General features: G+C 41.9%; 1 protein-coding gene across 4 annotated transcripts in view; it reads right to left on the reverse strand.

Annotated features, from left to right (window-relative positions):
- Positions 1-12,403, reverse strand: part of ano2b (anoctamin 2b) — a 77,279-nt gene that overhangs the window by 10,885 nt on the left and 53,991 nt on the right. For all 4 annotated transcript variants that reach the window (XM_079334591.1, XM_079334592.1, XM_079334593.1 and 1 more), the window contains 3 exons: positions 6,754-6,906; positions 5,485-5,537; positions 3,620-3,798 (listed from right to left, as the gene is read on the reverse strand). In XM_079334591.1, the coding sequence (XP_079190717.1) occupies positions 3,620-3,798; positions 5,485-5,537; positions 6,754-6,906 (385 nt within the window). The remainder of the gene's footprint in view (positions 1-3,619; positions 3,799-5,484; positions 5,538-6,753; positions 6,907-12,403) is intronic.

Consider the following 12,403-nt stretch of genomic DNA (forward strand, 5'->3'; position numbering starts at 1 on the left):
ATAAGACTGTGAAAACAGCCAACTTCCCGTCAGCTCAGGGAACAAGTGCAGGCTTGACGTGAGGCCTGAAGTCCAGCAAACTGGACCAAGAAGAGACAACATGTCTAACAGACGGAGCTGAATCAGCTAACTTGTCCTGTTTCATGTTTGATCATCTTGAACGGATCTGTTCTGTGTTTGCTGTAAATCTTTGTACAGCTCTGTGGTTAAAATTAGATTTAGAAGTAAGGATGTACATGTGGGAAGTTAAAGAGTATAATGTCCCGATGAGGTCTTCTGTTTTTCACTGCATGTCTAAGGTCACCTGAAAGAGACTTGGTGCTGGTAGGGTTTTCATATTTTCTCATCAGTAACTCAGCAGGAGCAGAGACCTGAAATTCCCTTTAAAGCCAAATGCTTTATGAGAAGACGTTTCTGTCTCTTATAAACAGTTAGAACCATTTAAAGAAAAATATCTGTGTTGAATAAAACATTTTTAATACTAGGAACATTTCAACAACACAGTTTCTTTAACAGTCATGCAATAGCTCACTTCCGACAGTGTTTTGAAAAGCTTAGGCTTTGTATTGTAGACGTGAAGACAACAAACGCTCAAGAACTCTGTGCTCATACTGTACCTGTTTATCGGGATGGAGCACTGACGATTGTCAATATAGTATACTTTGACATTTCCCACTGGGAGAAGTTTAAATCAAATTCAAGTTCAGTTGTCTCATATGTACGGCTCAAATACAAAAACTGTTTCAAAAACGCTGTCACTGTCTCTCACACACCCACACACACACCCACACACCCACACACACACACGCTCAGCATCACGACAAACATACAGTAAGTGACGATCAAGCTGAATCACAAAACAGCCTGTGTCATGGCAGCTGGAGGTCTGCTGCTTATCCATATCTTCTGTGAAAGTAGGAGGAGGACACAACAAACAGGATAGTCTGTTGTTGCCATAGTGATATCAGACGCTTTCAGACATTATGTGGAGGCATTACAAATGTCGTCGATGGAGGAGTTATTGGGCCCGACTTCAAAATTAGAAGTCAAATCAGAAGTCAGAGAAGGTCTGAGTTTGTTCTGTGTGATTGACCTTCAACGCAACATGCACCAAAAAATGACTTCATAATAAGGATGATCAGTTTTTCTTCATATCAAGACAAAATCTTGTTTATTTGCTTTTATTAGTGGCTTTATTATGGTAAAAAAATATCCCCCCCCCAAAAAAAAACAGATATTGTGATGATAATGAGGAGTTTGTGTGTGTGTGTGTGTGTGTGTGTGTGTGTGTGTGTGTGTGTGTGTGTGTGTGTGTGTCTGTGTGTCTGTGTGTGTGAGAGGTTTTTCATTCTGTTGGACATCAAAATTCATGTCTCAGGCGTTTTTTTAAAGGATTACTCAAACCATTTGTTAGAAAATCAAGAATCATATTATCAATAGTTAAATGCTTTTGTCTTTATAGATTTGTTCAATGCTTTTTGCTGACATATTATCTTAAGGGAGATTTCCAGTGTGTTCTTTCTAAGATCCTAATGGAAACTTCCACTTGGGGAAGTCGTCAGTTTCGTAAATTTGCTTTTAGCTTCGTCACAAAATTAGTCAATCCGCATGATAAGCCAGTTTCGACCAGTTGATTACACAACACATATCTGTTTGTCACTCAGTATCAGACTTTTCTATACTTTCTAACTGTTTGTGATCACGTCTAATAGCACTTCTGTAAACGATCATTTATTGTCAATAAAGAGCGAAGCAAAGGGGAAGAAAAAAGCGGAAGAGAGTCGGCGAGAGGTTGAGATCTCTGAGGCTGCTTTTCCCCTCCTGCAGAAGCGAACAAAATCATCCTTGTCCCTGTCTGTTCTTTTCTCATTTATTTGTGGACTTGTGGTATGTCTGAAGGTTAAGGTTAAACCTGACACGATTTCCGTGCTTCTTTCTTTCTTTCTTTCTTTCTTTCTTTCTTTCTTTCTTTCTTTCTTTCTGCTGAGCTTTAAATAACTTGTAGATTATAACTCGTAATCTGCAAAATACAAAATAAAAAAAGGAAGCTTTCCTTGGTGCTGTAAGTGACGATAAATGACGAGTAAAAACTGATTCCGGCTGCCCCTTGCCTTTCACAATGAAAGCACATTGTTCTGGAGAAGCACTGTGCCACAAAGTTTTCCTGACTCATGGCGCTCTGGGGACGCAGCAGAGAACACGCGACTGCAGCGATGTACAGTGACTGTCTGCCCACTGGTGCAGAAATCCTAAATGTTGCTGTTTTTAAATGTAATTTTAAAGATTTAATACCATAGTGGTTGCCCTCAATCACACAATCCTTTCTTCCTCCTCGCTCTCTCTTCTTTCCTATCTCTACATCTTATCTGTTGACCAATCATACATTCACTCATCCCCTCCAGTTCCTGATGGGAGGCCCTCGTCCATCAATATTGACCTCCTCCTCCTCCCTCTGGCACATATTCATTGACACTGAAGGAGCCATTAGATGATCTTTGTCACACGAAGGGAAAGGAAGTGAAAGAAAGGAATGGCTTGTCTGCAGAATCTGAAATACTTTAAATTACATAAAGAGTGGAATCATTCGCCTTGAGCCTGAAGGCATCGCCTACATGGCGAGCAGCTAAAAGACAGTCTGGATACAGTCTGTACATGCACCATACAGAGCTCCACACAGTCGAGATTACAACGCCCCTCTTGGAAAACCTTGAAGCCAATTTCATGCCTATAAGGGTTTCAGGCGTACGAGCTCATGTCGTGTTTCTGAGGTGACGTAGCACACTACATTGACACAAAGGCCACATTCTTGCGCTGTGATTCTTTGATGGGTTATGTAACAGCAGGTTGGCCTCTGACTGTGGGCGCTGGCATCAATGACCTTTTCTTCTACAGCGCTTTATATCGATATTACGAAACGAATGCTTGCAACTGGCATGAGTGCAAATGCATAGAAGGCACAATGGTGCACTCTGTTTGAGGCTTAGAGCATCCAGCTTTGTTCAAGTTGGATTTCATCTTTAGTCCTGTCTTTGGAATCAAAACATACTTTTTTATAGTTTGCTCGTTAAACTCACATCAGAAACAACATATGACTTATCCATGTCCCCCGATTACATAATGCATTAATCCTCCAGTGTGCATACATCATGCAATATAAAGTACAATAGATTGCTCTATGCAGATGATGCATTACTATAAGGTTGTCAAAATCTCATTGTACTGAGCACCTCCTGACTTTAAATGCATATCCTCATCATAATTGAAATGTCACTGGTAGTGATTTGTCAAAATAGATCATTGGTAAATCATTTATTTCTTTGAGCTCCTGTGAGGAACTTTACATTTATATGAATTCTAGCGCCCCCCTCTCTTTGCTGATCTTGTTCTGTGCATTTGCACAAGTACTGTTACCAAAAGAAATCTCATCCTTCTTTGTTTGACAAGCCAATGCTTGATCACAATAGCCTGGCATGCACGGGGGGAAAGAAGACTGTGAAGGGAGCATGCAGAAACGTGTCTCAGTCTGACCTGCGGATCAATCGGTCTGTTTCATTATCAGTTAACAAACTCCTCACAGAAGCTTTAACAAGTACTTCTATGTGTCTGTGTGTGATTCTACCTGCAGACGGTGATCTCTCCGTGATCAGAGTTGAGCGGTGCTGTGCCCGGTTTCAAATTGGATACGTTGAAGTAGGAGAGCGTGTGGTCGATGAAGCCGTGCATGGTGCCGGTCTGACTGAACATGTACTGGTAGACGAGCCGAGGGATGAAGTCTGATGTGAAGGAGATCACAAAGGCCTCCGGAGAGAAGAGAAAGACAGTGGAGGTGTTAAAACAAAAACGCACTGTATGACGTGCTTACCCTGTAAAATGACAGTAAAATATTGACATCTTTTAAAGGAAGAATACAACAGAAATCCAGTTGATCCTCTGTAAATATCTCTCTCAGTCATGACTGTCTACAATGAGCAAGAAGCACGAGTCCCGCCGGCTGAGTTGTTGTCGGCGCTGTGTTTACATCAGATTCACATGGACTCCTCCCCTTGTGTTTAAAGCTGTTTCAGTCAAGGACTAGAGAAAAGAAGAACAAAATTTGCTCACTGCATGTTGGAATCTCACTTAAGCATTTTGAGATTGCGCGTCAACTTACATGCAGTGTGAAGCTACACTAACACCTGCTAACACCGACGCAGGCCAGGCCACATGCAATTTCAGCTTGGGCCAAAGACAATTGGCTTTAATTGCGCTTTAGTCCTTTTTCCAAACGTGATTGGAGGGGGGTTAGAGGTGTGTCTTTGGGGGAGAGCGGTGGTTTCAGTATGCTGGAGGTGTCGCTAAGCAACAGTTGGTTGGTTTGGTGTCATGCTGGTGCTCAAGGGTGACATCTAGTGGATCAAAAAGTCTCACATTTGTCCTTGTTGCAGAAAGGGGTCCAACAGCTTGTTTCACATTCAGCAGCACAGAAAATTATATTATATATATATATTAATATCTTTAAATATATTGATCTAGAAAAATGTCGTACTGATACATATCTGCAAGATGCATGCACAAACGGGGGAAGTCTGCTCCCATTTTTCCATTGCCTCGGAGCTCCCGGGGCAGCTTAAGTGAGTTAAAGTGTGTTGAATCCAGAACAAACAAAAAGACCTACTGCTGTTTTTTTCTGAATCCTCTGCAAATCTGTTCAGTATTAAAAGTAAACGGAACAAGATTTGGTTATCTGGCCAGGGACAAATCCCAAGCAGAGCTTTCCTGTCTTCACAAACACACCTTGACCTCAGCAGATCAGGATGTAGAGGTATTTAAAACATGATGCAGGGATCTGTCAAGGTCATGGAGGATGATATCTCAGAGCAAACACAGAGGATTCATCTCTGTGTCATGTGCATATGCACACAACAAAGTTGATGAAAGCTGGATTACGTGTCGTAACGTTCCAGCGTTGAAGTTCAAGATCAACGTCCGTGTCAAGCAAACTCTGCTGCCATTTGACCTCCAGTCAATGAAGTCTTTGAGGTCAATGAACCTGTCTGTTCTCATGACTATTACAAAGTTTGCAACCTTTGCATTAGTTCAAACATAAACCAGAACTTGCACCAGACACGTGTGCATCACTTGTCGGCTCCGCTCCAGTACTGATCTGTGCCCACGCATTCATCAGCACCCACAGGCTGCTTTCTCAGGGCGCCGAACAGCTGGAGCTTGTGTTTCTGCAACTTTCAAGAACTCACTGGTAATGTCATAAAACCAACTCATGTATTGTAAGGCCTTAGATCACCAGAGAAATCAATCACATGATGCCAAAGGTTCAGCAGAACTGTGTTCCATAGAATAACTAACCTGAACTTCCTGAAAGTGTTTTGGACTTCGTGAAGTGTGTAAGTGCTCTCTGTGAGGTGTATCCTATGAAGACATACATGTGCTTGTGCATTTAGTGTGAACATGTCTGCCTTCAGTCAGGATAGTAAAATGCATACTTACATTTATGATGACTGAGAATTTGCCCATTCCACTCAGTATGTTGTACCATATTCCTAGAAACCAAGACACCAAGAGAGAGGGACAAGGAGAGAGAGGTATGTAAGTTATGACTGACGTATAAAATTAGAGATTCCTTTCAGGCATTATCACATCTATAGCTTTTTCTCTACTCTGGTCTTGTTGTCCATGTTCACATGGGGACATTTACAAATCAGTCCCGAATGTATGATGCACGTGGGAAACGCTCTCTCAATGGTCAGATTTTTATTTTTTTAAGGGAAAAATCCCAGAAGTCACCAAAAACCAGTTTCCATCTGCCCAGGTGATCTGAAGACGCAATTTGCAATTTTTAGATGGACAGACGACGACACAGACTGATGTTGGCGTAACCAAAGAATAAGAAAAACTGAAATGTCGACCTTACGAGTAAATGTTAACTCTGGCAAGTAAAGCATTCTTTCATCAACATATGGACCGTATCATATTTAAAAACTATTTTCCAAAAAATGTCTTCAACAGTAAGAAAACGGTTACATTACAGCACCGAGAATTAACCATCAAATCTCAGTACATTTGAGACTGCTGGGATGTTCCAAGCATTTGGATATCAAAGTGATTCAAAGTGTTTCTTTGCTAATTTTTTCATCTGTGCAAAAGTTTACGGCTACACTCAACATACTCATAAATATGAACCTCATTGTGCAAGAAGAAAAGTCAGAGGCTAAACCAAGTCAGTAGACATTTTGTCTGGAAAAAAAAAGTGTGCATGAACATTCATGACAATCCATCAGATAGATTTGTTTCAGGCTGGATCAAAGTGGGGGACAGACTGCAGGCAGACATATCGAAAGCTTAGCAAAAAAGGGGGCTTAGTGTAAGAGCTTTTTTTTTTTTTTACATTATCCTGATGAGTTTTAAAAAGAAGGTCAAAAGATCTTTAAAACCATACTGTACAAGAACATCCCTCAGCAGTCTTACAGAACGACCTTTAGGATGATTTGAAGCCTGTAGTGCAAACTCAAAAGGTAGGGGACTTTACTTCAAAGCCTGACTTACTGCCTGAACGTAAATCTGAACAAATTGACTGGTGACTGGTTTCAATGGAGTCTATTAGAAATTTGTGGATTTTGAAAGACGTCTTGTTAGTTTAAAACCTGTCTTAGTACAAAGTTTTACATAATCTAATGTTTATAAAACCACATGCCCACAGCCTACAGTCATGTTGCCTAGATGCCTTTTTTGTATTTTTTTGAAGACATATTAGCTTACCAATGTCTTTAGCACGTACGGCGACTGGCCTTCGTAACTCCGTCACAAACTTTTTGGCGTCCAGTCGGATCTCGATGACATTGTTGAGCAGAGCAAAGAGCGGTGCGAGCGGGAATGAAGCCACGAAGAGAGAGACGAAACCAAACTGGATGACTGGAGAAGAAAAAAAAAGAAAAAAAAATCATCAAACACGCTTCATACGTGTAAGGTTAAAAACATTTCATTTGATCTAATAGAAGGAGACTTTATTATATGTTCATTTTCACATCTGGAAACGGAGGGCCACATTTTCCATAATCCTCAAAGTTGAATAGCAAAAAACATTCCTGTACGAAAGTTGCATTCATGTTCCTAAAATTACCTCCTACTATTAATACACTGAAGACATTCAAATGTCCCCATTAGTGTCGTACATGTTGAGTCCTCATTACGACTAGAAAAGCTGAGAACATTTATCCTGGAAATGTTCCGTATTCTACAACGTCGTAAAGATATATTTAACCCGAGATATACTGTTGTACATCAGGACACAGTGTCCTTAAAGTCGTGAGCTGCCGTTTGATCGCAGGCTTGTGCGGTTTAAGTGTACGTCACATTTGTACCACGGCTGTCGCAAAGAGTGAGATACGACTTTCCTGAGGACATAACGAAACGTTCCCCTTCTCTCGGTTAACGCCCTGCAGCAGAGCTCACAGATATTGACAGTGTTTGGTTTTCATTGAAGTCTTTGTCAATATCTACCATGTCGAAGTCTGGGTATTTCAAAACCACTGATAAATATTGTTAAGTAATACAGGGTGTTGTATTGACAAAGCATTTTTGGATTCTAACTGGTGTTAGCCTGCTTCTCTTTTAGTTATAATAATGAGATAGGGTGGTTTAATAATGGGGAAATAGCTTTCATATGATGGGTGATGTGTTGATGATCTACGGTCATTATATAACAAGAAATGAAAGAGTTCATTAGGGGGATGAACCACAGCCTTTTGAGCTCGCAGAAACAGACATAACATGCTGATTGAAATGTGGTTTTCATAAAATTAGACTGGTGAGTTTCATCTGCTCGCTATATATATCGAAACTCAATCACTGGCTGAACTTACATCTACAAAAACAAAACATAGCATGATGATGCTGTAGCGTAAGGTGACTCATTCATGTGAAAACTGTGCTTTGGTGTCATGACTCTTTGCTCATGTACTATACATGAAGTTTCTGAAAATAGAACCAGTTCTATCAGATAGTTGACATCACTGCTGTTTGACATCATAAGAGATGTTGACATGGGGGGAATCAAACTAACAGTCTCTAAATCATATTATATAACGCTATAATCGTGTAAAGAATGAGGGTACCTAAAGGCAGCACGTGTGCCACTGTTTGATCCAGTAGATGTCGCTCCTGAGTACCAGGATGAAAGCAAAACAAACTGCTGTGGATCCTCCGCTCTACTACAGCGACACCCCGCCAACCCCCCAAAGAGTTAGCAAAGTGGAGCGCACCATAATTAAACGATAGTGGACACTATTATCCTTGTCTCGAGCTGCATTGTTATGTTAGCAGGCTAAGAGTAGCACTGTTAGTTAGCTTGTAGCTTCGCATTGCATGTAGATTCATATAAGCAGCGAGTATGTTCTTCTTTTCTATAGTCCCCCATTAAAAACAGCTTTTATACCCAAGGGGACTACCCGCCCAGCTGGCCCGTCCACGTAAACAAGAAGTAAATACATTTATAAATATGTCTCAGACAAAATCACAGATTACAGAAATCAAAGTGTAAATGTGTAAAATGTCACACCTTCTGCCTTTAAGGGGCACGAGCATGAGGTTTTCCTAATTTCCTAATAAAAACAAAAACACAATCAAAGTGCTCATGAGAAGCCTTCAGATCGACTTCGCTGAACGGTCATCTATTTAGTCAGAAGCCACTGTGTCTGCGCAGGCTCGCTCTGTGGTTCAGATGATGCCTTTTAAGGTGAATTACTCCACTACAGCAGCCCAAGAGATTACACAGTGTGTTGAACTGTGGGGTTATCAGACTGACATTCAGAACACACAAAAAGAGACAACAGTCATGACTGATAAAGAAACTAAAGTTGGTGGAAATGTACAGTCCAGCACATTTGAATGACACACACACACACACACACACACACACACACACACACACACACACACACACACACACACACACACACACACACACACACACACACACACACACACACACACACACACACACACACACACACACACACACACACACACACACACACACACACACACACACTGGATTTTGTCGTGCTATTGCCTGCAGGTGCTTCACTTACAACAATCAAGACAAAAATAAAACATGAGATGCTAAATTCAAGAAAAAATGAAAAAGAAGACATCGAACAAAAATTAAACTAACATATTAAGGAGTAGCAGTAAATGATGAAGGTATCTGTTTTGCTCGCCTCACAGTGTTACAGTGCTCTCAAGTCCAACTGCAATCAACTTTAATAGGAGTTTTAAGGACCTCCACACCAGGTGCTGTGAAAGACTTGTCCAAGTTTGGACAGGTCTTGAACGTCGACAGCTGACACAGCAGCTTCCCTTTGAAGCTTTTAGAAAAAAATTTAAAGGGACTGAAATGTCGAATAATTCATTGTGAATGTTGAATGGACTTGAGCGTGTGTAACGCTTTTAAACTGAAGGTCACACCTACACATTCACACTCTGGTGACAGAGGCCATGTAAAGTTCATTCATCCAAAGGACACAGCGGACATGTTGCTGCAGGAGCTGGGGATCGAACCCCCCACCTTTCAGCTGAGAGACGACCGACACTACCCACTGAGCCACAGCTGGCCCATTAGTGCTGTGTAGTGCTGACCAGACAGAAAACAAGATTTTAATTTCTTAATACTTTGGATGCACCTTCATCACACTTAATTGGAAGCACAAACGTCTCCTTTGAGGTGAGGACGGTTCTCTGACTTTAAAAGGTCAGATTTAAGAGTCCTGAACATTTTTTCTCTTTCTGCTGTCATGAACTCTACGTTTACGAGATTCAGCGCTCTACACTCGCTCCGATGAATGCTCCTAACTAGGATACATTTGCAAACATAAAAACGACTGTACTGGATGTGTCAAATTGAACAAAAAATAAGATATGAATTCTATGACTGATATCAAGCGTGCTCGGCCGGACGAGGTGGAAACATTGCTGATCCCTCGTCAGCTGGCGGGGTTTAAAGACATCAGATAGGTGGAGTTCTTGATGCTAAAAACCTTCCTGTTAGGCAGATCAATGAAGGATCATAACAACATCGGCCTGCTTCCCAAGAATGTGCAAAGGAAACTTGAGAAAGACACGTCGGGTTTGTGTGACTTTGGGTGATGCTCGGCTCAGATTGGAGCAGTGGAACTTTAGCCGTGTGGGAACGGGGATTTCCAGCGAGCCGGAGACTGACGGCTTCACCTCGGGACGCCACGCTCAGACAAAGAGCGGCAGGGAAGAAAATAAGACAGCAGAGCGGCGAGCGCTAGAGGGCAAGCTTAGAATAACCTCTCTTTCTATCCCAGGCGGGGTTGTCGGGTCCAGGCGCACACACACACACACACACACGCGCACACACACACACTTACTCACACGCCTTAAAATGAGCACCAAGTCTCACAAATACAACACATTCATAGATACACACAGAGCTACATGGCTTCACATATACCAGCTATGTGAGAGTGTGTTTGCAGGTAGAGTTCAGACATTTCTGACATTCCTTCTTGTGCCCTGCAGCGACACCAGCTCAGACTCCTTTCTGGTTTTTTTCTCCCCCCTCCAACTTCCTTCTGTCCTCTCTCAAATTATCTAATCACAGCAGCAACAAAGGTCACAGCGTGCTTCTCCTAACACTCTCCTCAACTTTAAAAGGTACATTTAAAGGGCACTTAACTCCACAACAAATCAATATAAAACTTAGGCCTTATGTCCACCGAGCGTCTTCTTTTGAGAGCCAGTGTCTTTTTTTAAATTGTTTTCAGTGAGTCGAGAGCGATTGCAAAAAAAGCAGACGACAACAAAGGGCTCCGCCTTTTCTGTGCGGGCTTTCTGAGTGCTCAAGTTTAAAGTCTTTCAACCTTTCAGAAAGGTGCTGTTTGACCTCACCAGCTTTCCCAAACGCATAATATTCCCCGTATTTTGACGCCTACAGATCGTGCCTTGCACCCGAGTCCTCTTTGCTCCGTGTCCGTGAGCAACCAGCCGGTGCTTTTCTGCCGGGAACAAAACGCTAGGTCACTAGATACAATTAAAGCCTACAACTAAAATTAAGATCTTGTGTGCTCTGAAAAATGAACAAAGAAATTCTGTCAACTGTAGCAGCAGTAAAAACTTCGCCCAATTTCGGATGGTGGTTTGTTTTTTATAAACCAAACAAGCCTCTCGACCTTATGTATGCACGAGCCCACTCTGAATCCGCTTCTGGACCAATTGGGGGGGGGGGGGGGGGGTTACTGCTTTCAAAATCCTGCAAGTGTTTGAGAATGACCAACCCTGCCTTTAAGTCATGACTGAGCAGGTGTTCGTTTGTTATGACTGCAGTGAGTTTTTATAGTACAGGAGAAACAGCCTACAGCAGTGTCTGTGTGTGTGTGTGTGTGTGTGTGTGTGTGTGTGTGTGTGTGTGTGTGTGTGTGTGTGTGTGTGTGTGTGTGGTAAAGAACAGAATGCCCAACACCTGTAGCTCTTCATATCGTAACTTTTCCCTCAAAGGCTGTAAATCACTCACACCTAATCGACACTCCACCGTTTAGATTGTTTAACCTTTCTGTGACCTTAAACGAAGCCTCTTGTTGTTATGATTTATCTATTCCCCAGTTTTCATTCATCCAGACACTTGATTTACAGTTTTCGTTCAACACCATGTTTTATTTGTGCCAACAACAGTTTTCTTCTCTTGGCAGACCTGGAAGTGTGAGGTCTGACAGGCTGGACATTCAGCTTTATTCTGTTCGATAGATAATATTTGATACCGTCAAGTTTGTTAGACATGTTCTTATAGGAAAGGTAAACACCACCAAATATATATATATATATATATATTGTATATACAGTCATGTAAAAGTCCAGTGTTCAAAATGTGACTTTGGAAGACCAGAATTAAAAGCACTGAGAACATAAGTCACCCAGGGTGTGGCTACGTCACCTGCAGGCTATGAAGGAGAGATACTAAAGCCCTGTGATGTGACCCCGTGGTGTTTCCATCAAAATTTGAGAGTGGTACCAAAGTAAGGATCCTTACCATCCTACAATGTTGGTTCCCCTCATGTTAGAGTGCTAAGGGTACCGATCTGATGCTAAAGGGTGCCTTAACTGAATCACCAGCGGGCTTCACTGTGTTGGGATGCTGTGATGTCTCACTGTTACATGCTGACGCGTCTATTTCCATCTGGCTTATACTCGGTTTACCACATAAGGGTGTGGTTGGCTGTGAAAATGCAGGAAGTGTTAAGGTTTACCGTACTGAACTTTAGATCCAAGATCTTTGTTAGTCACGTACTCACACAGATGTTGCAGGGAAATGTAAAGACTGTACCGAACCAAAGCGGACTGTTTGGTGGAAACGGGCCTTAACGGTCAGTCCTCCCTGCTGCAGTCAGACTGT

Source organism: Symphodus melops (assembly GCF_947650265.1).
Source record: "Symphodus melops genome assembly, chromosome: 22".
NCBI classification, from domain to species: domain Eukaryota; kingdom Metazoa; phylum Chordata; class Actinopteri; order Labriformes; family Labridae; genus Symphodus; species Symphodus melops.